General features: G+C 44.2%; 1 protein-coding gene across 10 annotated transcripts in view; it reads left to right on the top strand.

The window, feature by feature from the left end:
* Positions 1 to 25,210, top strand: part of VPS13D (vacuolar protein sorting 13 homolog D) — a 272,136-nt gene that overhangs the window by 183,831 nt on the left and 63,095 nt on the right. Inside the window, exon 66 of one of the 10 annotated variants that reach the window (XM_061382673.1) lies at positions 24,763 to 24,828. The exons of the other annotated variants lie outside the window; for them this stretch is intronic. Coding sequence (XP_061238657.1) covers positions 24,763 to 24,765 — 3 coding nt within the window. The 3' untranslated portion in view covers positions 24,766 to 24,828. Of the gene's footprint in view, positions 1 to 24,762; positions 24,829 to 25,210 lie in introns of those variants that run through there. 10 annotated transcript variants of the gene reach the window in all.

The raw sequence follows: 25,210 nt of genomic DNA, 5'->3' as shown, positions 1-25,210 counted from the left end.
GGGTGGCTCCAGTATGTCAGGTAAGGAGAGACACTATCTCATTTAATTTTCACATGTACCTTCTAAGAAGGCAGGGTTATCTCTGCTTTACAGATAAGAAAAAGTAAGGTAAAGTCAGTTACCTTAATTAAAGTTTAATAATTAAGGAGCCATAAGTTTTAGGAAAAAGTAATTTGGGAGTCCGCATATTTTTTCTCCACAGGATGCAACTTCTCAGATACAACCCTCTACCAAACCCAACCATTGTAGAAGCTAAAACACCAGCAGTCGAAATAGCATTTTAAAGTAAAGCTCAAACAGTTCTCCATTCATTCTCAACTTTTCCCCTCTGTATTGGACTTTGAGATTTTTCAACTGTGATTTCCAGGCTTTCTGAATTAATCTTTACTTAAATTGAGGAATCCCTATTCTCGAGTAAAAGGATTGAAATGGGACAAAAAGATTGAAAGAATTTTCCGTAACCAAACAGAAAGTGACTTAAAAGCATTTGCGGAAGCTGACTTTTACTGTCTGGCACACTCCATGTGCTTCATTTAAGATTTATTCAGATTTAAATAATTCAGTTTACACACATAGGCCTTTCCTCTGATTTGCTTGGAGAGCAGACCTTTAGGCCACCTCAGCGTGTGCTCCAATAGCCAGTTTCCTCTAAATGTACATGTGAAATTGTACTTTTGTTAAGCCATTTACTGAACTTTACTACTATAAGTATTTCTAAACAAGTAGGCTGTCACTTTAAGATATTTGGTTTTCAGCATAGAGGTCATGAAAATAGGGAGATTGTGCTTTCCCACTATCAATTGAGGGCTTCCCTAGCAGCTCAGTGGTGAAGAATCTGCCTGTCAATGCAGGAGACACAGGTTTGATCCCTGGGTTGGGAAGATTTCTTGGAGGAGGAAATGGCAATCCACTCCAGTTTTCTTGGCTGAGAAAAGCCCATGAACAGAGGAGCCTGGCGGGCTATACAGTCCATGGGTCACAAAAGAGTCGGACACGACTTAGCAACTAAACAACAACTATCAACTGAAGGCAGAAAATAAACCCACTCTCTCCAACAGTCCTTTTCTTTCTTTGCTCACTTCCCTTTACTCCAAAGAACAGCTTTTCACGTTTTGTAGAGGTGTTTATGTCTCTGAGTTCTGCTGGCACATTGGCTTTCAGATGCTTAGTGATAAACCATTGCTGCAGTTTAGAAGCCAGTGGAGAATACTGGGGGAGGTATGTTGTCCTGAGAGTTTTATGGTTGGCTAGTTCTATTGACCTGATCTGAGCTTTGCTTCTTGGAGGAAAGGAGAAGTAAGGTTCCTTACTGGAATAATAATAATACCGCATTGTATTTGTCATGATTTTTAATTGTTGATGAAGGATTTATAGATATCTCATTCCATCTCTGGGCTTCCCTGGTGGCTCAGCTGGTAAAGAATCGCCTGCAATGCTGGAGACCTGGGTTTGACCCCTGGGTTGGGAAGATCCCCTGGAGGAGGGCATGGCAACCCACTCTAGTATTCTTGCCTGGAGAATCCCCATAGACAGAGGAGCCTGGCTGGCTACAGTCTGCAAAGAGTCAAGCAACTAAGCACAGCACAGCACATCCCGTCTCTGAGCCTGAAAGCAAGCAGGTGATGTTTTCCACCACTTCCACCACAACCTCCACCACCACCACCACCATGAAGAAACTGAGACTCAGCAAAAGAAAATGGCTTTCCCTAGATGGCCAGAAAGAAAGTGGTAGAGCTCTGGGCTTCTTTCCTGGTCTCTGACTTCTAGAACATTGCTGGGCAGTTATTTCTGGAATCTTACCAGACACCATAGCCACCAATATCTCCTTTTGAGACTTGGGTGTTCAGTTATCGGAGTTGTTGAGCATTGGTAGAACGCCTCCCCTGCAGAAGGGGTTTCAGAGAACATGGGGGGAGGGAAATGTATCTTTCCCTAAAGAGGCTTCTTGACTCATTCATTAACCATGTGCCATGTGTGTGAAATATGTGGGAGCTCACAAACAGGAAGTGTGATGAGAGCAGTTCTTTAGAGCACAGTGTTTTGTGGAGCGGAGACAGTGAAAGAAAATTTTCAGCTTCTGTCAGGAACAGAAATTACTTATAACATGAAGTAATTTCTGCATTGTTGGAGGTGAGTGGAGATAAGAGAGACCATGAAGAAGACATGATGGCACTTCCAGAAGGGGAGAGAGTCTGGCTGTGCCTTGGCTTTGCTCAGAACCAAATGATGATATGTCCAGGCTGGACTCTTCAGGGAGGCTCAACATGCCCTCCAGTGGCAGCTTGGAGGCCCAGGTGGTCAGTAAAGAGTAGCAGAGACACGCTGCATGTAGGTCACAGGCAAATGGCAGTGACGGCCTCTCGTTTCTTTTCTATTAAATGCCAGCAGGGAAACCCTTCTGTTCAATTTGTAGGAACAAGGACATTTCCTAGTTAGGCATGTGAGGAAGATGGAGATAATGTGAAACTCAGAGCCAACTGGGGAAGTCAAGTAATGTGAAGAGAAAGCTGGCCACTCGGGTCATTTTCTGTTCTCCCACTCCTACGTGTGCACACCTCATCTTTGCACTGTTGTTCATGACTCTTCTTCTGTTTGGAATACCCTTCTCCCCAGTTTCTGGCCAAATGGCTCTGAGTGTGTAAGGTCCAGTCCAGATGCCCTCTGGATGGCAAGGTCCTCTCTGCCCTGAATTCCCAGGGCACTTTGTGCTTCCATGAAGGCAATGGCTGTATTTTTTCTTGGAAAAAAACTAACCATTTGTGCACATGTCTTCAACATCCATTTAACGTTTATCATTGTCAATCAGGTGCTCGGTCCTGTGGCAAATACTTAGGAAAGTAAGATTAAAATTTTTTTTTTAATGGATATGAAGCAGGTAAGGCAGATAAGAAGTCAGTAAGCATAATACAGAGGGAATAAGTTTTGCAGCTGGGATCTGGGCAAAACATTTGCAGTTTTGTGAGATAAGTGCTCTGGAGGTGAAGGGAAAAGAACACTTTATTCTGAATCTCAAGGATGAGATTGGCTTGAGATGAAATGTTTGACACAGCTGCGTATTTATTCATTTGCCTCCCGCAATAGACATAAAGCTCCCAGAAGGCAAAGGTCTTACTGTCGTCAACTGTTGCCAGTATCCCTGAGACAGCCTTAAATATTTATCGTAAGAGGGTTGAGGTGATCCCAGTGGTAACCATGTGGGCTCTCCTTTATCTGGCGTGGCATTTTCACATGGTGTACTTTCAACAAATTAACTTCTCTGGTGGCTCAGCAGTAAATAATCCACCTGCCAGTGCAGGAGATGCAGGTTCTATCCCTGGTCCAGGAAGATCCCCTGGAAAAGGAAATGGCAACCCACTCCAGTATTCTTGCCCGGCAAATCCCATGGAGAGAGGAGCCTGAAGGGCTACAGTCCCTGGACTCACAAAAGAGTCGAACACATCTTAGTGACTAAACAACAACACTTTCAACAAATTGTTATGAAAATAAGTGAAACACCTGCTGGATTTTTAAATACCTAACTATTTTATGCTTTCATGTGGAGTAAACAGAAACTTTGGAAACGTTTGTGTATGACTTTCCTCTCAAACATGTCTGTAAGCTGACTGAGATGCATGGTGATTCTCTATGTATAGAAATACAGGAAGAAAAAGGCTGCTGACTTTTAGGATCCTGTTTCTTCTCCTCCATTTCCCACCACTCAGGTCTGGGATACGACCTGGATGGAAGGAGGCCAGGTGCGCATTATTGGATCAGGCCCAGTCTCCACAAGGTAGCAGGAAGCCTTGGAAAACTGTTACGGGGGAAGAAGGGAAACCCCAGTTCCTCTTAATCTAACGAATTAAAATATTTATGGAAATATCTGTTTGCTTTATTAGAGGAAAATGTTTAAACATTTCCTGCGAGATCTTGAATTTATATAACAACACGTTGGTTTGGAAACGATGGTTTTCAGTATTTTCACTGAAATGAAAATTCAGCAGAGCATGCTTCCCAAAACAGCCCATTGTTTCAGCTTTGCTGCCTTTGTCGTGTTTCAAAGCAGGATATTTTGGCCAGCTGGGGTATTTTCTCTTTATCGGTAACTTGGAAATTGGCATGGATGATGTCAAAGTTAGTTATAAAAAGGCTCCTGACTTTCAGGATCCTGTTAACTAATAGCTCCTGGTAGTTTTATAGAAATGTAACCTTTGTAGCATACTCCTGTTATTGTTTGATCTTCACAAACATAGTGTAAAAAAAACAAGTATTATTATTGCCACGTGAGTCACAGCAAGGGTAATTAACTCCTAGGGCTCAGCAGGGAGCTTGTGGAAGAGGACAGGACTCAGGACTCTGTGGCCCCCAGGCTCTTTCCCATAGACCACTTTGCTGCTCTAGAAAGCACCCTTTCCCTCTCAGGAATTAAAGCGCTTTCATGTCAGTGAAAAAAACTTAACCTTGCAACATCCCTAGGGGGCCAACAGGGCAGGTGATGGGAAATTCAGCCACACAGGTTGAATGATTTTGCTAGAATCATACAATCAGCATTGGCACCAGTGGCTGGTGCTCAGGCCTCACGGTGCTAAGCTCACTGCTTTTCCCAACAGAATACGTCTCCTGAGCAGAGGGCCAGAGGAGCTTTCTGACATGGAGAAAGTCTGTGGGAAAGTCTTTTTTCCAAGAGAGGGCTTCACTGTGCTGGCTGGGTTGTGTGAATGGTTGGTTCTAAAATCTCAGATGGACATGCAAATCTCTAGTCACAGAATCACTGAGAAGCAAAGCAAAAGGGGCAAAGCCAGGTAGATTTTTTTCAGGCTGATTCTAGAAATGCTTCCTACCTCTTTGGAATTTGTGTCCATTATTGTTAGCAAGGAGCCTGGTGTGCTGAAACCCAAGGAGTCGCAAGGAGTCAGACATGACTTAGCAACGGAACAACAATTGTTAGCAAGGAGAGTTTTGTAGGATTGCTATAGGGTGGCTGTTTAGAAATCAATTGGCAAGACAAACAGAGGTGCCTCAATGGCTGTTATATATAGTGAGAGAAAAATTCTCAGGACTGAACACAATGAATTTGCCATTTGTTTCTCTTTAAAAGTTAAAACACAGCAATGAAAATGTCTAACCTCAGTTTTTTGTTTTTTTTTTTAAATTGAATTCTTTGAGAAGCCTCATTTGAGTAACACTTCATGTGGTAACAGCTCTAGCCACTCCTTTTCCATCGAAGCCCAGCTGATGTTCTTCCTAAGAGAGATCTCAAATCGAAAATTCCTCACACTCTTTCCAGATCAACATGGCAAAGCTGGCCCTTCCTGGGTTTGGAACCTCCACACACCCTCTGATACCTGTAGAAACACAGATCTGGGAAGGGATGTGACAATCAGCTTCTTGCCCTCTCAGATTACAGTGGGAGTAATCTGTAGTAATCTGTGAGGCCCTCTCAGCTAATTAGCTTCAGGGCCAGCTCTAACACTCTGGCCACCAGGCTACAAGTCTGGCCTTGTCTCGGAGACAGGGTAGGCAGCTGTGGATATCCGCTTCTTCTCCTGCTGAGAACGAGGGAGAGAGAAGTAGTAGTGGGGTGTCCTTTTCTCACCATCCTTTATGTTGATTTCATCTCTTTGTATGTCTTTCTCCACACTGGACTGAGCTTGAGAACAGGGGACTAAGTCATAGTCACCTTGGTATTTTTAACCCCAAGCACTGTGCCTGGTAAGAAGAAAGTCCCTGAGGGCTTGTTGAGCTGAAGGATCTGTTTTGTGTAAAGGTCACCTCACCTGAATGGCGGGGAAGGATGGGCTTTTTGAACACCTCACTTCACTAGTCCTTCACACGTCTCATCCAGCGAGTAAACCCCTGCAAAACTGTATCTCATCTGAAGACGAAACAAGACCCGCCCCCCCGCTCCAAAAGAAAACCCAAATAGGGGAATCCCTCTGTAACTAGATTGAGAGAGCAACTATTGAGATGAGATAGAGATAAAACTTTGATAGACACATTGTCTTTGATTAATACCAAAATTAACATAGCTTTGTTGGTTAAAATGAATTTTTTAAAGTTTCCCATATGCTTATCTGCATGTTAGTAATTATGATTGTTGTCATTGGGTTTCCTCTAAAGTTGTATGTAAGTTAAGAGAAAAAAGAAAAACGGAGGAATCCTCCAGTACTGGGTCTTAACCTAGAGAAGGCCGCCCGTCAAGCCCCTGGATGAGCCCTACAGATGCCTGGTTCCCTGGCCACTGGCCCAGAAGAACTTGATGTCAGGACACTCTAGTTTGAACTTGTGTCTCTTCTGATTCCTCCTCCAGAAAGGCTCTAACTGTGCAGCCTCTGGCTGCTGTTGGTACAATGGCTTGCATGCTGGCCCCGGTGGGTGACCAAGTTTGCCTGGCTGGCTCCCCTGCCCTCTCCTGTGCGTCTGAGTGGGGTGCGGGCCAGAGGACAGGCCTGCCTGGTGCGGGCTGGCTCCGTCCTCTCTAGAATAGGTGCCTGGAACCTTCGCTCTGTGCTTTTTAACTTTAATCTGGGACATTTTAACAAGACAGTCAACCAAATGGTGCCTGAGTTGTGACCCCTTGGCTGGGCTGGATGAAACCACTCTCTTTCTGTCTCCAGATGTTGGGGTTCAAGCCCTCAGTCACACAGTGCAGCCCCTCCACTCGCCCATCGGAGCCGGAGCAAGATCGCAAAGAGTTAACACTTGTGCTTTTTCGGAAAGTTATCTGTGAAGAGTATTAGTTGTTTAATAAAGCGTGCCTGCCCTCCGGATGAACCCGCCAGTGACTCTGCAGCTGGGGTCATTCCAAGTTCACGCGGTGGACTTTTGACTGCCTTCTGTGTCTGTGAAAACAGTCGGCAGCTCCTGCGGGGATCATTCATTCAGGCCTGTAACACAAAACTATTGCCAATGGGCACCTGCTGGGGCAGCTTCCCAGGAGGCCTGGGAGGGAAGATACCAGACTCTTCAGGCTTCTGCGGAGATAAGAACTGTGGGGGCTCCCAGGGAGCCTGCTAATCGGGCTGTGCTCAGACCCCACTGCCCGGCCCGCAGGCTGGTGTCAGGATGTATTAGGGAGCCCTGGTCCGATAGGATGTGAGCTAATTAAAGGCCTTCTACAAAGAGGAGAGGAGAGGGAGAGTGTGTGAAGAGGAGGAGGAGGAAAGGAGGAGACTTGGAGCACATTCCCCAGATTTCTAGCACATTCTTTATTCCCTTCTTTTGTCCCTCAGAACAGAAGAAAACAAAACTGGAGAGTCTGGACATTTGGTTACTTCTAATCTTAAATCGTCATTCATTCTACCTGATCCTGTTTTGGTTTTAGTTGTTGTTTCTATGGAATGACACGTGCCATCAAAGATATTTTGCCACATTTTCCCAGGAGACATTCTGCCCTTGAAATATTCTAGGTGGTTGGCTTGAATTTTGCCCCTTGCCCTGAATTGATTCCTCTGGGCAGTAAGTACCTATTGTGACATGTCCTAGGTTTTTTCCACTTTTCCTTGGCAAATCCACTTGCCAGCTGTAGGGGGTACTGTTGGGAGAGTTATATAAATTAATACACAATAAATGCTCTGATTGAATTTTAGATGGTGAGATGGTGGTGATGTGGTGTTATGGTTTGCATTGTCAGAGCAAACATCATCTCAAAAAGTACCAGCATAATTGTTGTCAATAATTATGTATTGGACTTCCCTTGTGGCTTAGAGGGTAAAGCATCTGCCTGCAATGCAGGAGACCCGGGTTTGATCCCTGGGTCAGGAAGATCCCCTGGAGAAGGAAATGGCAACCCACTCACTCCAGTATTCTTGCCTGGAAAATCCCATGGACAGAGGAGCCTGGTAGGCTATAGTCCATGGGGCTGCAAAGAGTCGGACACAACTGAGTGACTTCACTCGGATAATTGTTGTCAATAATTATGTATTAGAGTCATTATGTATAGACTCAATTATGTATTAGAGTACATAATTATCTAGTCATAATTATGTACTAGCATAGTAATTCATTTTATACTCACACTGGCCTCAGGAAAAAAAATCACCTCAAAATGTTTGGTTTACTTGCACTTTTATTTATTTAGCCTATATATCCCTCCTCCCTCCAGCAAACAGTAAACTAATTTTATTCAAGTGTGGTTGATTTACAGTGTTGTGTTAGTTTTAGTCTCAGGTATACAACAAGGTGATTCAGTTACATATATTCTTTTTCATATTCTTTTCCATTATAAACTAACTTATTTATCCACCGGAGGGTACCTTCAAGTCTGTGTTATTTTCTTAATGGGTCTGGTAATGATACATTTCTTGAAAGCACTTTTGTTCACATACAAACCCAAGCCTTTATTCTGTCACTTCTGATACATTTCACATAAGCTTGACTGTGTGCAAAGAAACATTTAGATTAAGTTTGTACTACATGGTAACAATCCGAGGAAATTCCAATCAAAAGCCAGCAACCTGTTTCCTTCATTCTGGGCCGTTGGTGTATCTGCTTTGTCTGTGTTCCGTTGGCAGTATCTGGCTTTGTCTGTGTTCTGATAAGCAGTAACCACAATGTTAATTTTGTATTTCCTTGCCTTTTGTCTCATGTAATCTGTTCTCAAAGCTGACCAGGGGCTTGTTCACTGTCATGTGATTAGTGAAACAGTGGGATAATGAGCTTGATTGTGTGGAATATGTTAGTATATTATGTATAAGTGCTTTTTTGTTTGTTTTTAAATGATGAATAGATTTATTTAAACAATAGTACATACCATCATCATCTGCAAACTTAAATTGTGCAATCGCTAAATCGTGTCCAACTCTTTTTGCGACCGCATGGACTGTAGTCCACCAGGCTCCTCTGTCCATGGGATTTCCCAGGCAAGAATACTGGCGTGGGTTGCTATTTCCTTCTCCAGGGGATTTGCCTGACCCAGGGATGGAACCCATGTCTCCTGCATTGGCAGACGCATTCTTTACCACTGAGCCACCAGGGAAGCCCTTTAGAAGTGCTACTAGCTCATATTAACCAACTGCTTCACTGAGTACCAGGTACTGTTGTAAGTCTTCACACGAATGGACTTGTTTAATCCTCACAATGACCCTGTGAAATGCTGATCCCCAATGAAACAAGAGGACACTGAGGCTCAGAGAAATTAAGAACTCGCCCAAGGCTATGCAGAGAGCTGGGCTGGGACCCAGGTTCTCTGACTCAGAGCCTACACTCCTGGCCCTGCCTAGTCCAAAAGTCACACCTGTCTGGTGGACTTCATTCATGGACACATCTGCAGTGTCAGATCTGTAGGAATTAACCATGTTAGGCTGCATTCTCAAGGAGGTGCCAAGAACCTGAGTCACAGCTTAAAGTCCTTCCCTGTAGTACTGTCTGTCATACGATTAGCTCTGGTAGGTGCTACAGCATTCAAGCCAAAGAGTGTGACTGAGAACAAGGAAATGCTCTAACCCTGTCCGAGATACTTAGTGAAGGCATTTCAACTTCAGTCTAGCTCCACACCCAGAGCTGACTAAATACAGATTTATGTGCAAAAAACATAACCTCCTATTAACGAATCTGTTATTTATCGTGTCTACACAGTAAGTTCACAGTGTCTTTGAACAGCTTAAAAACGCAAGGCTGTGTATGAGGCACAGAGGAAACAAACGTGAATTAAACAAGTGTGTCCCCCCTGCCCCACCACCACCCTGGGTCACAGTCCAGCACAGGAGACTGGAGGAGGAATTGTGTGCCTGCAAGCGTTCAGGTGCCAGGGCAGAAGTCTGGGGGGGGTGGGGCACCAACAGGGCAGGGAAGCTGGGCTGCGCTGAATCTTGAAGTCAAGGAGATGTTGGCCACGTGGACAGGAGGCGGCAGGCACAGGAGAACATGGGGGGCAGCCCAGTCAGGAGGGACCCAGGAACACTGAGCAGCTGCACCAGTCCCAGGGCGGCGGGCCCCTGGGACCTGAGAGTGTGTGCTTCGTCAGCCTCTATTCCGAGAAGGCTGCCCTGCCATTTTACTTCTTCTGTTTTCCCTCCTCTCCTCTTGCTGATTATAGATGAATTTAAAGGGGAAGAGACCTAACTGAATTTTTCACTCTTTAAACCTAGTATTGTTGTCATGATATGACTGTAATTTGCATACACAAAACTTTAGCTATTAACTTTTTGCAAGTATTTTTATATGTGTAAGTAGAATCTTTATGCCTTTTGGCAGGGGGGCAAGAACAAAATCAACAGTCCTCACACCTTCCAGAAAAAAACAAAAAACATTACTTGTTTTTTATATAATTTGAGCTAAAACCAAATCATAGCCCATTCACAGCGGGTAGATTGCAAATCCAGCCAAAGCTGTTCTTTCTGGCCCAACTGACTCCGTCCAGGGCTAAGTCATGGACTGCCTCTGGCATTTCCGGTTACCCTAATATCTCCATCTAGATGTAGCAGAAAATCAGCCTCCCCAAAGCCCAAACAACTCAGGGTCCTTGTTAAAGGAAAAGGAGGCATTTAGACCTCACTTAAAACAACTGGGCTAGAAAGGCAGAGAGGCGGTGGGCTGGTTTTTAAACTGTGTTTTGGGAAATTAACTTCTCTGACCCCATTTGATCAGTCCATTAAACTGCTTCACCATTTTTTTTTTTTTAAAGCTAAACAGGCATGACCTTAATTTGTGAGGCGACAGCACATTATACACAGGAGTGTGTACCCTCAACCTTCCGCTGCCTCCATCCACTCCAGTCAGTAGGCCTTGCTCTGGAAATCCCTCCTCTTCCGTTTCCACTCAGGGCAAATGACAGTGTCCACATTTTGACTCGGAATGTTTTGGTTTTCATGTGGGATTCAAAGGGGACATTTATCTTGAGGTAGGAATGGCTGCTCTTTCTGCCCCAGTGTTCAGACTAAGGCTGATGCGTGCGTGCGTCCGTGTGCACTCATTCGTGTCTGACTCTTTGTGACCCATGGACTGTAGCCTGCCAGATTCCTCTGTCTGTGGGATTCTCCAGGCAAAGACAGAGGAGTGGGTTGCCATTTCCTTCTCCAGGGGATCTTCCTGACCGGGGATTGAACCCAAGTCTCCTGCATCTCCTGCATTGGCAGGTGGGTTCTTTACCAGCTGAGCCACTGATTGATCAGTCTCCCTGTGACTTCTTGGAACTCTGGGCCTCAGTGTTCTCCCTGCTGCTACAGAATTGTGGTCCTGGATGGCATCTGCCAGGCTCTTGGGGTGGGAGACAGATTGGGTCTTTGACTCTCGAGGTTGAACTCAGGTTAAGCTGCCTGGCAAAAATGATCAAGGAAAGATTCCTTGAGTAAACCTGATAAAATGTCTATCAGGAATGGACTCTCCTGTCTTTCCTGATTCACCTTGGTGCCTGTTCTGTGGTTGTTTTACTGCCCTCATCACTCAGAGCTTGAGCATTTGTGAGTTGCCTCTTGTACCCTTTGACTGGGTGGACTGAATCACTTTCCATGGAGTTGCAGAAATTTACACATAACAGAATGCTGCTGCTTGTTGCTCTTTTCCATGAAATCTTTGTTTAGTGGGGAAACTTGGTGCTGCATCCAGCACTCACTCACCACATGAGAGTCTGCATCTCTCCCCCTCCTCTCTGACAGATAGATGATTAGAGCATGAGACACATTCCGTCTTTTGATGGAAGTTAACCACTCAACCCTGAATATTCATTGGAAGGACTGATGCTGAACCTCCAATACTTTGGCCACCTGATGCCAAACTCATTGGAAAAGACCCTGAGGCTGGGAAAGATTGAAGGCAAAAGGACAAGTGGATGGCAGAGGATGAAGTGGTTAGATATCATCACTGCCTCAATGGGCATGAGTTTGAGCAAACTCCAGGAGATAGTGAAGGACAAGAAGCCTGTCATGCTGCAGTCCCTGGGATCACCAAGAGTCGACACGACTTAGTGACTGAGCAACAATAATTGGGGTGTTAGCACTGCAGAGCCAACTGCTGAGTATATTCTCATTTGACTCTTCTTTCTACAAATATTTCTTAGCTTTCACATGGCCTACTAACCCCATCTTGGGTGCCTGGGCTCTGAACCAGCACCGAAAGTTTTAAATGTAAAGAACTAATATTTGGTCATTTTGCATGAGCCCGGCGCAGCGCTTGGTGCTTCATAGCATTTTAAGCTTTCTTCTCCATCCGCCTCTCCTTCAGTGGCTCACGTACCTTGGGGTCATCCTTGACTCAGCGCATCCTGTCAGCTATACTGCCCCTTCTGCCTGCTGCTTCCCTGTTGTTGATCTCAGCACACAGCACTGCCCCATCTACTGTGGTGGCTGCTGTGTCCTCCCTTCCTCCCGCCTTCTCACCACGGCTCTCAGTACTTCAGTACAGCAGACGGAACACAGATTGGGTCCTTACTCCACTCAGCCTCTCCAGTGGCTTCCCATTTCACTCTGCAGAGAAGATGAAAGCCTGTGCCATGATTTATAAGGGACACGTGGTCGGCCTCCCCTGTACTTTTCTAACCTCGCGTTTCACCCGCTCATCACTTCCCACCCGACTCGACTGCATCGTGCTGACCTGCCTGCTGTTGCTGAGCCGTCCCCCAGAACTCCTGCCTCAAGGTCTCTGCACCAGCAGTTCTCAGCCTGGAATGTTCTATAACCCCATGGTCTTCACCTACATTTTCTTTATCCAAATGCCACTTTGCCAGTGAGGCTCTTCCTGGCGCCCCTTCTCCATCTAAAATTGCATCCCCCTCTATCAGCACCTCTTGTCCTCCCTCCCTGCTTAATTTTCCACTTACCATTGATTAGCGCTTTCATTTTGTATAGTTATAATGTTTATTGTCTATACAACTAGATTATAAATCCCAAGAGGGCCACAGATTTTGTCTGTTTTCTTCACTGCCACATCCCCAACCTTTAGAACAGTGCCTGGCACATAGTTGATGCAAAGTAAGTTTTTTGTAGATAAGAGGGAAGAAATGAAAGGAGGAAGTGAACGGAGGGACCCTAGAAGTTAGATGTTATCTCAGCTTACAGATAGGGCACTGAGAAGCCAATAAATGAAGCCAAAATTGACCCAGACGTGTGACTCTAGAACATCTCTGGTTCCCTTTACATGTCTCAGCCTCACCTGTGACTGCTGTAAACGTAGCTGCACAGGTGCAGCTATATGAACACGTTAAAGTGCCTTAAAGAGAATGGTTGGCCAGGATCCCTTAGTCTTATTATACCCTGGAATTCAATATAGAGAACAGATTAAAAACTTATCAGCAAAGTTTGAAACCAGGTGCCCCTCAACATAAGAAAAGTGATTAGCATGTAGAACTTAGAGAGATGAAAAAGAACACATTTTTGAAAACAGACTTTCAAGTCAAACCAATGAGCAGTCTTTCTGGTCATTTATTCCCAGAGTTCCTGTGGGTTCATTCCAGGCTCACGAGGGAAGAGCACTTGTCTGTTCCCGAGTTACTCTGTTGTGTGTGCATCCATGCCCAGTGCCTGGCCCTGTCGTGCACCTTGGGGACACAGGTGGACCAGACGTTCACAGGACTGAATGTGCCTTCAGCAAACATCTCTCCCCTTTGAGTTTAAAGGGCTCCTTTCAGTGAATTCCTTGAATTAGTTTTCTCCCAATTTTATTTTCTCATCTTGTTCCATGACTTCAGGTGTTCACCTTAAGTCCACTTGGAGCTCTTCTTTTGCTAACATAGGAAGTTGGGGCACTTATCTGAAGATTGAGAAACATCCAAGGCAATGAAGCCCTGTTTTCCTGTCTGTCTGACCCTTTGGTAGACTTAACAGCAGTCCTTGAGGGTTAGGGTTAGAGATTCAAGATTCTCTCAGAGCCCCCCTTCCCATCCATCAGCAAGGCCACAGGCACCCTCTGAAAAAACACGGTAGGGGTTCTGTCCATTTCAGGGAGCTGTTTCTGTCTTGTTTCCCGCCTTGTGCCTCGAACTCCAGGCAGTGTTTCTTTTCTTCCTTAGATGATGCCTCGTGGTTTTTACACCTGCAGTCCAGGAACACGCCTGGGCTCCCACTTACCTGGGAGAAACACTGAGGAAACTCAGTAACTGTGACTAGACATGCTCCCTTATGTTTCCAGTTATGCCCAGACTTACGGGTATTGAGGGGCGCCGTTATGTGTTTTGACCCCTGTTTGGTATTATTTTCTATAGATACATGCCTTTACAACCTTCATTTAATAGAGAAAGAGGCAGTAGCTCCATATCTGTAAGAGATATGGCCACAAAGGGAAGAAAATGGGTGAATAATAACTTGAAGGGAAAGCTAAAGGAAGGTATTTATAAGATGGAGCAGATTCAATTGTATTTGTCATTCTGAGAAGAGGCCAGAAAAGACTGAAGGTAGGACAGAGAATTGGCTGAGCAATATCCAGGACAGGGTCTTCTAGAAGCACAGAGGAAGAGTCTAGATTTAGGAAATAGTCAGCTCGCGTACTCAGTTTAAGTTTAAGGTGGCAGGATGGTGGGGGCCGGGGGAGGAAGAGATTTTATTTTTTCCTGTCTTAGTGAAGTAGAACATTTCTGTTAAGTGGGACTGGGGTGAGGCCTGATGAGTTGAAAAGAAACAGAAAGCATGTCTCTATTTTGCTCCAGTAGTGTTCCAGGGTGCTGTCTGAGTGGTATAACACAAAGATGACCAAACCTTCTTGGCTCCCTGTCTTTGGAGCATCACTCCAAGCCTTTCAGCATTGATGCTGCAGCCGTGTAGCCTTGTGAGAAAAACAGATACAGCATGTTTACCTGACAGTTCAGATACTCATAAAACAAAGCTACAAAGGAGTACGGGAGTGTTAACCCTGAAGGTTTGTATGCAAGGAGAGGCCACACAATGGCATCCATGGCGGCTGACCTGGAGTTGAAAACTCAGTCTTGGAGCCATTCCTGCAGAGTAGGGGAACGATTAGAGAAGTAATTGATGTGGATATGTCCCATGGTTAACTTTCTGCCACCTTCCCACTAGATATTTCCATGTTGAGTAACAGAGGTCTTACTTCCTAAATGCAAACCAGTGCCTTCCATCTGTTATTTTCTGCTCAAGTGAATAGCAGCTACTTGCAACACATTATTGATTATTGAGGAATTTATTGAAGTTTAAGACTTGATTATCTTTTGAATTTAATTTTAATTTCATAAGCTGTGTCCTTAAACATTTTGAGAGTCAGGCCTCTAAACCAGCACCCTCTGACTGAAATTTGTGAGCCTCACTTGTAATTAAACTGTTCTAGTAGTCACATTAAAAAAGCAAAAGAAACAGATGAAGCTATTTTTAATATTTTTACTCAGCCCATTATATCCAAAATATTATCATTTCAGTTTGTAATATGCTTAGTTGTTCAGTCATGTTCTACTCTTTGCAACCCCATGGACTGTAGCCCACCAGGCTCCTCTGTCTGTGGGATTTTCCAGGCAAGAATACTGGAGTGGCTTGCCATTTCCTCCTCCAGGGGATCTTTATTTCACCTATCTCTTTGGAAGATATTTTCACTGAATTTAGGATTCAGGATTGGCAAGTTTCTTTCAGCCTCTGAATAGTATCATTCCATGATGCACCATCATTTCTGTTGAAACAGCTGCCAGTATTACTGCTGCTCTTTTGAAGGTGATATATCTTTTATCCTGTGACTCTTTGTCTTTAGTTTTTAATGATGATTGCCTAGATATGGTTTTCCTGCCTGGGATTTGTAGAACAGATTGAATTTGTAGAGATGTTGGGAAATTATTGCATCACTTCAGGTAGCGCTTCTGCTCCTTTCTCACTCTGTCCTTCTGTGACTTCAGTTAAATGGAAGTTGGACTTTTAAAACCATATCCCACATGCATCTTATGCTCCCATTTTTCTTCGTGCTTTGATCTGGCTATTTTCTGCTGACTTATTTTCTAGCTCACTAATCTCTTTTGGTCCTCTGTCTACTTTCCTGGTTTCATTCATCTATTAACATCATAATTTGAGTTCCCTGGTAAAATTCTCCATCTTTCTATGAATTTTTTGAAGATTACTATCATTCTATTTTAAACTTAAGCTGTTAAACTATTTTAAAGTTATTAGTGTGTCTAATAACTCTAATACCCAGATTACTACTGAGTGATCTTGTCTGGGATTTTTTTCTTAGTTTTCAGTCATTTTGTTTGACTTCCATATCTGGTAATTTTTATTGAATGCTGGGTGTCATGTCAGAAAAGTTTTAGAGGCTCTGTCTGATGTTATTTTTCTCCAAAGAGGGTTTATATTTCATCTTCCTTCTACTTTCAAGTGCCCAGTGCTTTGATTTTCCAGCTTGTGTACCTCCCTGCAGAACTTACGTTCTGAGCTTTTCATTTGCAGTGAGGGGTATATAACAGCAAGAATTTTCCAGTGGGACTTATATTTCAACACAGATCAGAGCCTGATGCCCCAGAGTAGAAGGGTGGGGGAGGATGGACAGTGGAAGGGAATGTGTGTTGGGGGGTAGAGACCCTATCAGCTGTAACTCCTGAAATGATAACAAACCCTTAAGGAAGCTTAGTCCTCAAGAGTAAGTTCTGTTTAGGCAAGAAAATGGGTGAAACTTCCTTTACAAACAAGGGTTAATTAGCTCTCTTCCATGTTGAAAGTACAGTGAACCAGAGCCTCTATTTTTCTATCTTTCTCGTAATTGAAGGTTTTCTTTTAAAAGCAACACAAGACATTAGAGTAGGCCCATTAAGTCACCTTTGAAAGGGCAGCTTTCGGGTTAAGTGGATTGTGTTTTCTTCCTCATTCCAGGACTTGTTTTTTAGACCTGAAATCTGTTAACCTGGGAATGCCTCATTCAGCGGGCTTTAAAAACACCAGATCTGCAGGAAGTAGATGGGTGTGAATGCTGAGTGTCCTCTCCCGGGTCGTTTTTTGTGTATGGGGTTGAAGGATAGTAAAGTTAGGAATGCCTCCTAAAAGGCCACTGAGGAATCCAAGGGACATCCCAGGCAAATACCAGAGGTTTCTGAGGAACCAGACTGCAGTTTTTAAATTTTAGTCCTTCTGAAGGGTGGGAATCTTTGCTTGTTTTGTAAAAAGAACCTTATTGTGGACTTTCATTTGAGCCTGGGATCAAGCCAGGTCTCAGGAAAAGTGAGCTAGGACTGAAGTACCTTGGAGCTGAGCTGCTTGCATCCACCTCCTCCCCTCCCAGAGGCTCACCTCCCCATGTTCTCCTAGATGCTGACGCCTGGTTCTTCATCCGTGGTCTTCTCTCGCATCCATCGCACTTGAGGTTGAAAGACCTCCCTGACGAATGAAGAGTCAGCCTCTGTTATCTCTGGCTCCATCCCCCCACCACTCCCATATAGTGTAGTTAATTGGAAGAATAAGTACCTTGGTGTCCGCTGTGAATGCTGGGTTAGGTCGGGGAACATGGGCCTGGAGAGGAGCCAAGCAAAGATGGAGAGGCATGAAGCCCGAGCTGGATGGACCCTTCTTAATAGAGCATGGCTGGGCTTTGCTGCTTCTCTCCCCATGGCCCCCTTTGCCTTTGCACCCCTATCATCCACCTCCACATGTCAGTTACTGATAAACAAAACCATCCTTGCCTGAGCGATAACCTTTCTGCGGTTAGATCTGCTTGACCAGACCAGCTCTGATGGAGCAAATCTGTTCGATTTAGCACTCCACCTTCAGTACATCCTTCTGTGAGCAGATGGGTGGAAGAGCAGGCCTCTCCAGAAGTCAGGAAATCTTGCAGTCAGTGGTCCCAGTCCCCATCCCAGCTTGGCTTCTGTCTTTCCTCAAAGCTGTAAATGGTGCACAAGCAGTGTGACCTTGGTGTAATGTGATCCACACAGTGGACATCCACTGAACCTCCTCTTTATCTGGGGCTTGTTTCAGATGTTTGAGTGAGAGCGTTGGGGAAATGAGGGGCTGGGCAAAGTGTGGGTGATGGAAAAGGATGGGGTATCAGAGTTGGGGTTTGATCACGAAAGGGGAGTGGAGCCTGACCCTCTTGCACATCCAGGGATTTACATGTCATTTTTGGGAAACTTTTACACTTCCTTCCTTTGTCACCAGCACTGCTTGGAAAAGAAAAGATACCTATCTGGTGTGTATAAGATTTTCCCTAGTGATCAGGGAGAAATTTCCCATGGAGAAAATAACAGAAATCAGAGTTGGGTTTTCTCCATAGATCATCAAGTTTCAAATATATGTGGATACCTAGTAGAGAAGGCAGTGGCACCCCACTCCAGCACTCTTGCCTGGAAAATCCCATGGACAGAAGAGTCTGGTGGGCCGCAGTCCATGGGGTTGCTAAGAGTCGGACACGACTGAGCGACTTCACTTTCACTTTTCACTTTCATGCATTGGAGAAGGAAATGGCAACCCACTCCAGTGTTCTTGCCTGGAGAATCCCAGGGTCGGGGGAGTCTGGTGGGCTGCCGTCTTTGGGGTCGCACAGAGTCAGACATGACTGAAGCGACTTAGCAGCACCAGCGGCTTCTCAGGCTATTGTTGGAGGTGATCATGGTCTTTCCAGTTTCTTTCTTTTTTTACTTCCAGTTTTATTGAAATATAATTGACATGCAGCACTATGTAAGTTTAAGGTATACAACGTAATGATTTCACTTTTTCACTTAAGTATTACATATATCATGAAGTGATTACCGGGTAAATTTAGTGCACATCTCTTATCTCATATAGATACAAAATAAAAGAAATAAAAAATATTTTTTCCTTGTGATGAAAACTCTTGAGATTTACTTTCTCAGTAACTTTCGTATTTCTTGGCTGCAGTCACTGTCTGCAATGATTTTGGAACCTAAGAAGAGAAAATCCGTCACTGCTTCCACTTTTTCCCTTCTATTTGCCATGAAGTGATGGGACTGGATGCCATGATCATATTTTTTTGAATGTTGAGTTTTAAGCCAAACTTTTCACTGTGCTCTTACCTCATCAAGAGGCTCTTTAGTTCCTCTTCACTTTCTGCCATTAGAGTGGTGTTATCTGCATATCTGACGTTGTGGATATTACTCCCAGCAGTCTTGATTCCAGCCTGTGATTCATCCAGCCTGGCATTTTGCATGATGTACTCTGCATATAAGTTAAATAAAAGGGTGATAATATACAGCTTTGTTTTACTCTTCTCCCAATTTTGAACCAGTCAGTTGTCTGGTATTCCCATCTCTTTTAAGAGTTCTACAGTTTGTTGTGTTCCATACAAAGGCTTTCATGTAGTCAGTGAAGCAGAAGTAGATGTTTTTCTAGAATTCTCTTGCTTTCTCTATGATCCAGTGAATGTCAGCAATTTGATCTCTGGTTCATATATATATCCTCCAGCAGTATTAAATATATTAATCCTGTTACATCTCTGTTACTTACATATCTTTATAATTGAAACTTTGTACTTTTTGACCACTTTTGTCTAGTTCCTTCTCTCCTTCCTCTCTGCTTCTGGTAAACACACGTCTAATCTCTTCTCCCACAGATTTGCTTGTTTTTTGTTGTTGTTGAAGTATAATTGACTCACAGTTCCTGGTATACAACATAGGGACTTGATATTTCTGTATATTTCAAAATGATCACATTCAAGTCTAGTTATCATCTGTCACCATTCAAAGATACTACATTATCGCCAACTGTATCCCCCAAGCTGTACATTTTATTCCTGTGACTCGTTTTTTTTTTGTAACTGGAAGCTTGTACCTCTGAATTACCATATCCTATTGCACTCATTCCCCCATCCAGGGTCTTTCCAGTTTCCTCTGTACAACTGGATAATAATAGAGTCCGATTCATGGGGTTATTATGAGGATTAAACCAATAAATGATTTCATAGATGTCAAACCTTTAGAACAGTGCCTGATATCCAGTTAACATTGCTGGCCAGTGTTTACATTTCTAAAAGTTACACTATGCTTTTTAGCAGTTGGAAGCTCTCCTTTGCATATTCTGCTCATTTAAAACTTCATTTATTTGAAGAAACCAGTTGGGGACTTATTTCTTTCTTAAAAAAAAAAATCTCAATATGTTTCAAACCCCTGAAACACACCTGACTTTTTCAGTGAGAAGCTCAGCTTTTACTGGTGCCTAGCATCTGGTATTGTCCTCAAGGATGTCACCCAACTCCTTTCTTCCCAAGCTTTTGGCTTTAAAGAGAATATATCTATTCATTTGAAATACAAAGTACTTTACAAGAATGAAGTCCTTGTAACTGGGAATGAGATAAGCTCTAGCTTCTTTTCTATTATGAAATGTTCTGTTTCTGACTTTATGCATTTTGAGGTTTTAGTCTATTTATAATTGACTTCTTGATGCTTTCCATTGTTCCATAACGGGTATAAGGTGACTTCTATATCACAGGATGAGACATGCAGGGTTCAGCTGGGGAGGAAGGGGGAGTGGAGTGTGCATTAGAAGAAAGAATTGGATTTGCATTAATAATCCTTGCCATTTACACATTGATTTGTGTTTCTTCCCCACCCCCCACCATGTACTTTGAAAACGAAGGTATCTTTGGATTAACCCAGCAACCACGTGGGCAGTGTCCTCCCTGTTTTATTGATGAAGACACTGATCCATAAAGAGAGTATGTGTTTTGCTCACACTCACCCAGCTGACACTAGTGACAGAGTTGGGATCCTTGCTACCCAAAACCTGTGTGCTTTCCTGGTGTTGAAATAATTTATCTGCCAAGTCAGCTATTATGGAGTGCCCACCTTGGAGAGATTTTTTTCCCCTATGTCACAATCTCTCTCTTGGTTCAGTACTGAGGTGTGGGCCATTTGCACAGATTGAAAAACTTTGTCGGCGTGGCAGATGGAGACCTCATGGCCCATTCCAAGGCGTATTCCCCTTGACTAGCACTAACTGTAGGGAAACCCAGCCCTGGCTTCCCTCCATGTGTACTTCAAGTGATTTTCAGCAGTAGATGAACTGATGCCTGGCTCCTCGGTACAGTCCTCCACCCCTTCTCGGAGGAAGCCTGTGACAAGGCCTGGCTGATGGAGGGCTAAAGCTGTGATGCCATCCCACCCACAGCTGGGTTTAGAGATTCATCCTGCCGATATGATTGATGTAGGAAAAACCAGGGAAAGTTGGACTTGACAGACATAACACTTGTCTGTTATTGAAAATCAGTTTTCCTGATGCTACCTGTGGTATTCTTATTTCTCTGCTTTTAGCCTTGTAATAAACTCTCCTGATCCTTTGTAAAGAAAAAGCAAAATCCTATTATGTGAGAGTGCTCCGATCCACTCCGAGCATCTAGATTAATCTGAAACAACCTCTGAGTTCACAACTGGGTCAGAGTTGCGGAAGAGCCGGAAAAGACTTGCCAGTTCAGCAGCAGCAGGCGTGTGTCTCGGGCCAGTTAAGAACCAGGACAGTCTTGAGGTCTGACTTTGTTGCTTATGTTTAGGCCTTGTGTGCTGAGATAATTCTGGGTGGCTTTGGATAACTCTGTTTCTTAACTGAAAAGGAGTATCTGTTGCCTGATAAGTGCTTACCCATGAAATAGCAACATGGTGTATGTCTTAGGGTAGGAGGGCCTTTAGATCTCCAGAGCTCGCGCCCGTCTCCCCATCCCCCCCCCCCCCAAAACCCAAGGTCATTGGCTTAAGCATGTTAACTGGAGTAGCATGCCAGCCCCAACTTTAAAATGTCTTTCTTATTCAGGGTCTCTTTTCTGGATTCTTTCCCCTTTCTCTTTTTGCCTTAAGGGCTACACATAATCATAACCCAATAGAACTGAAAGTAGACAAAGCCGCCCCACTTTTAGTAGGTAGAGATCTGGGGTCCAGAAATACCTCTTTCTTGCCAAACCTCAGCTTCGCTGATGCCTTTTTTTTGTTTTTTTTTTAATGCCAGTCCCCAGTCCCAGCCCACCCTCTCCACTATTTGGCCAAGTGAGGGCTGGCTCTTACCCTGTGTCAGTGACAGACACCTAATGCTTGTTGGATCACTTTCTCCTTTACTTCTGCCCCATTCACAAGTCTCACAAAAGGGTTTTTCAATGTCAAGGAAAAACTCAGGCCAAGAATCGTTTTTAACTGTGGATATTTTAACAATATGAGTGAAGTATGTGAAGACCTTAATTTTGAAGTGACTTACAATCTTACATGACTTGAAGGTGGTTTTCCTGCTAGTATTCTGGCAGAGTCAAAAATGACTCTGAAGTTTAAGCCTCCAGATTGCTTGTAAGAAACTTGTAAAAAGTGATGACCTCCTGTGTGCCAGACTCCGTGCCAAACACTTTGCATTATCTCCTTAACCCTTCAAAGTAACCCTTTAGACTAGCTTTTTGCAGAACCAAGCTGAGGTTCCAGAAAGCCTTGCACCAACATGTATGTTTAGTAAGTGGCAGAGTAAGAACTTGACCTGTTCGCCTCTGCCTTGTGACCATGTCATGGCAGCCTTCCTCCAGGCATGATATACTGGGCTCTAGATTTCCACGGTCCAGCCTAACTTGTGGCAGGCAATGCTGATCAGAGTTGGAGCTGGGATGGTGGCTGAGACCTGTGGCTGTACAACCTGATGCTGAAAGAAGGCCCAACCCTCACTCACACACAGACTCCTGTCACTTCTCTCCCCTTTCCTATTATACGTGGTCACATTGGCCCTGGTGACAAGAAAGATGTTGTTACCAGCAATTACTCAGTGGAGCAAGGATACTGAAGAGGAAATTTCCATTAGGTAAATAACTGTGAAAGAAAAACCCCAGAGCAGGGGGAGAAATTCAAGCCCTGGCTCCTGTTACACTGGCCAAATATCCTTGGCATCCCCTGCTTGCTGAGCCTCCTGAAAGGGACAGGAATGCTGATAGGACGAAACAGAGGGACACAGTGTGAATTTGTTCTCTTGCATCATTCCAGCATCTACTTGAATTTCAGTTTTATAAAATCAACTTTTCTGAGCCCAGCCCCAAATGCAGGCTAATTTGTTGTGGCTCCATTGCTGGAGACAGTGGGGTTATTTTTGAAAGGTGGGATATTGACGTGCCGTGTGTCTGTGTCAGCTACTCTATAGAACTGGCATCTTGAAGTGCTTCTGAGATTTTTACCCGCCCTGGTGAAAATATGGCTGTGTAGAAATTAGTGGTTTGGGGCTTGTCAGAATTCACAGATGTGGCTTGTGCTGGAGCATCCTTCAGTGAAAGATGGGGGGAATCATTGTCGTCTTCGCAAGGGTCATAGCAGCTTTTCTCAAGGACATCCTATTCGTTCGGAATCTTTGATTTTAGCTAGGACAGTATCCTGGTAGCTCAACTGGTAAAGAATCCACCTGCAACATAGGAGACCTGGATTCGATCCCTGGGTTGGGAAGATCCCCTGGAGGAGGGTATGGCAACCCACTCGAGAATTCTTGCCTGGAGAATTCCCATGGACAGAGGAGCCTGGCAAGGCTAAAGTCCACGGGGTCATAAAGAGTCAGGTATGACTGAACGACTAAGCACAGCACAGCAGAGCAACAGAACAGTATTCGCGTGTAGCCTTAAGTTTTTTGTGGACTTCAAATTGCTACCAAATGAGCTATATTGGCCTGTTGTTGTTCAGTCACTAAGTCTTATCTGACTCCTTTGCAACCCCATGGACTGTAGCCTTCCAGGCTCCTCTGTCCATGAGATTTTCTAGGCTGGAAAGAATACTGGAGTGGTTACCATTTCCTTCTCCAGGGGATCTTCCCAACCTAGGGATTGAACCCACTTCTCCTGCATTGCAGGCAGATTCTTTACCTCTGAGTCCTTGCAAATGCCCCTTCTGGTGTTGAGGTGTAGTTTATACTGGATGGAGTTAAAGTGCGAGCACAGTCTCATTTAATCCTTACGACAGCCCTGTAGAATCTGATTATACCCATTTTGCATAGGAAGAAATTGAAGTTCAGATAACTCAGTACTGTTTTTATTTAGTGTTCCATGTATTAGGCTCTGTGCTAAGTGCTTTACATGTTTTATCTAATCCTTGCTGTATCCTCGTAGATGGCTATTCTCATTCCCATTTGAAGATGAGGAGACAGAGAGGCTCACAGAGGTGAAGTTACTCATCCATGGTCTCACAGCTATTAAATGTCACAGAATTCAAACTCAGGTGTGAATGTCCTGTCTTTATGCCATATACCTGCCTCCTTGGAGTTTTCCTTTGTCCGAGTATCTGCCACCAAGACTTCATTTCCATTTGAAGCATCATCAATGAAAAAGTTTCAACGTGAATTCAATTTTCAATGTGTCTGGCTTTTCTTTTTAAAATGTGGAGGCAGAGCTGGGGCGGGCAGTGAAAGATTTCCTACACCAGTCACTCCTACGTTATGTTGTAGCTCTCATGGGCATCTCTGCTCTGTTTGAATGGTCATTTTCAAAGTCAAGGACATGGATGAAACAGTACTTCCCAGCCTCAGAAAAGACCAGTTCCAGAGGGCACCCATAAAGAGTGCCCACTGCAATTTCCTCCCTCTCCAGCCCATGTGTCCTCACCCTGTCTTTTAGGGAGAAATGAGATATAGGGTGTGATTTACTTTCCCACCGAGGTGGGGAATGAGAGATGGAATTAAGGGTGACTCAGTGCTCCCACAGTGGGAGAAGGCCACAAGCTTTGTGGTGCCGTGGATTCGACTCTCAGAAGACCAGTGGACTGGCCCAAAGCCCAGCCTTTGATCCTTCATCTGGCTGGCTTCAGTTTAGTTCCTATAAATGTTTCTCCCTGCAAAATCTTATTAAGCTCTCATCAGTATGGGTTTGGTCAGATCATGGATTCCTACAATGGCACAAGTTTTCTGAGTTCTCAACATCATATTTCTAGGGGTGAAGACTTTGGTAGTCATTTCCTGTTAATAAAATCTCTTTGTATCCTTTCTGTCCATTCACAAGTGACAAAGGACAAGCCCAGCTGGCCTGCACAGTGGTTTTTTAATAGAGAAATGGACATTCAGATGGAAGCCCTGGAGTGTGCAGAGTATAGGCACCTTTCCATGGCAGTGGTAAGGCTCCTGAGAAGCACAGGGAAGAATCCAACATTTAGAGGGAGGAAGGGATCTCTTAGGTCATCTTGTCCCACCCTTCTGGGGTCAATGTGGTGTTTCTGTACAGAGAACACCCCAGGCCAGTTGGTGCTAGGGTTGCCAAGGCTGCTGCAACAGAATCAATTGGCAGTTAAGCTTTGACATAGCCTCCCTCATAAATCTTGGCTATTATACTTGTTTTATTGGAGGATGGGGGACAGTTAAGGGAAAGGGGTTGGTATTGGGCTATTTGCCTAGATTATTACCCCACATTCTCTAAGGGGGGAAAGTATTATGGGGTTTTTAACTTCTAAGTC

This window comes from Bos javanicus, chromosome 16 (assembly GCF_032452875.1).
Source record: "Bos javanicus breed banteng chromosome 16, ARS-OSU_banteng_1.0, whole genome shotgun sequence".
In the NCBI taxonomy this organism is placed as follows: Eukaryota; Metazoa; Chordata; class Mammalia; order Artiodactyla; family Bovidae; genus Bos; species Bos javanicus.
The sequence above is the reverse complement of the archived record's forward strand: the minus strand, read 5'-3'. Positions and strand labels throughout refer to the sequence as shown.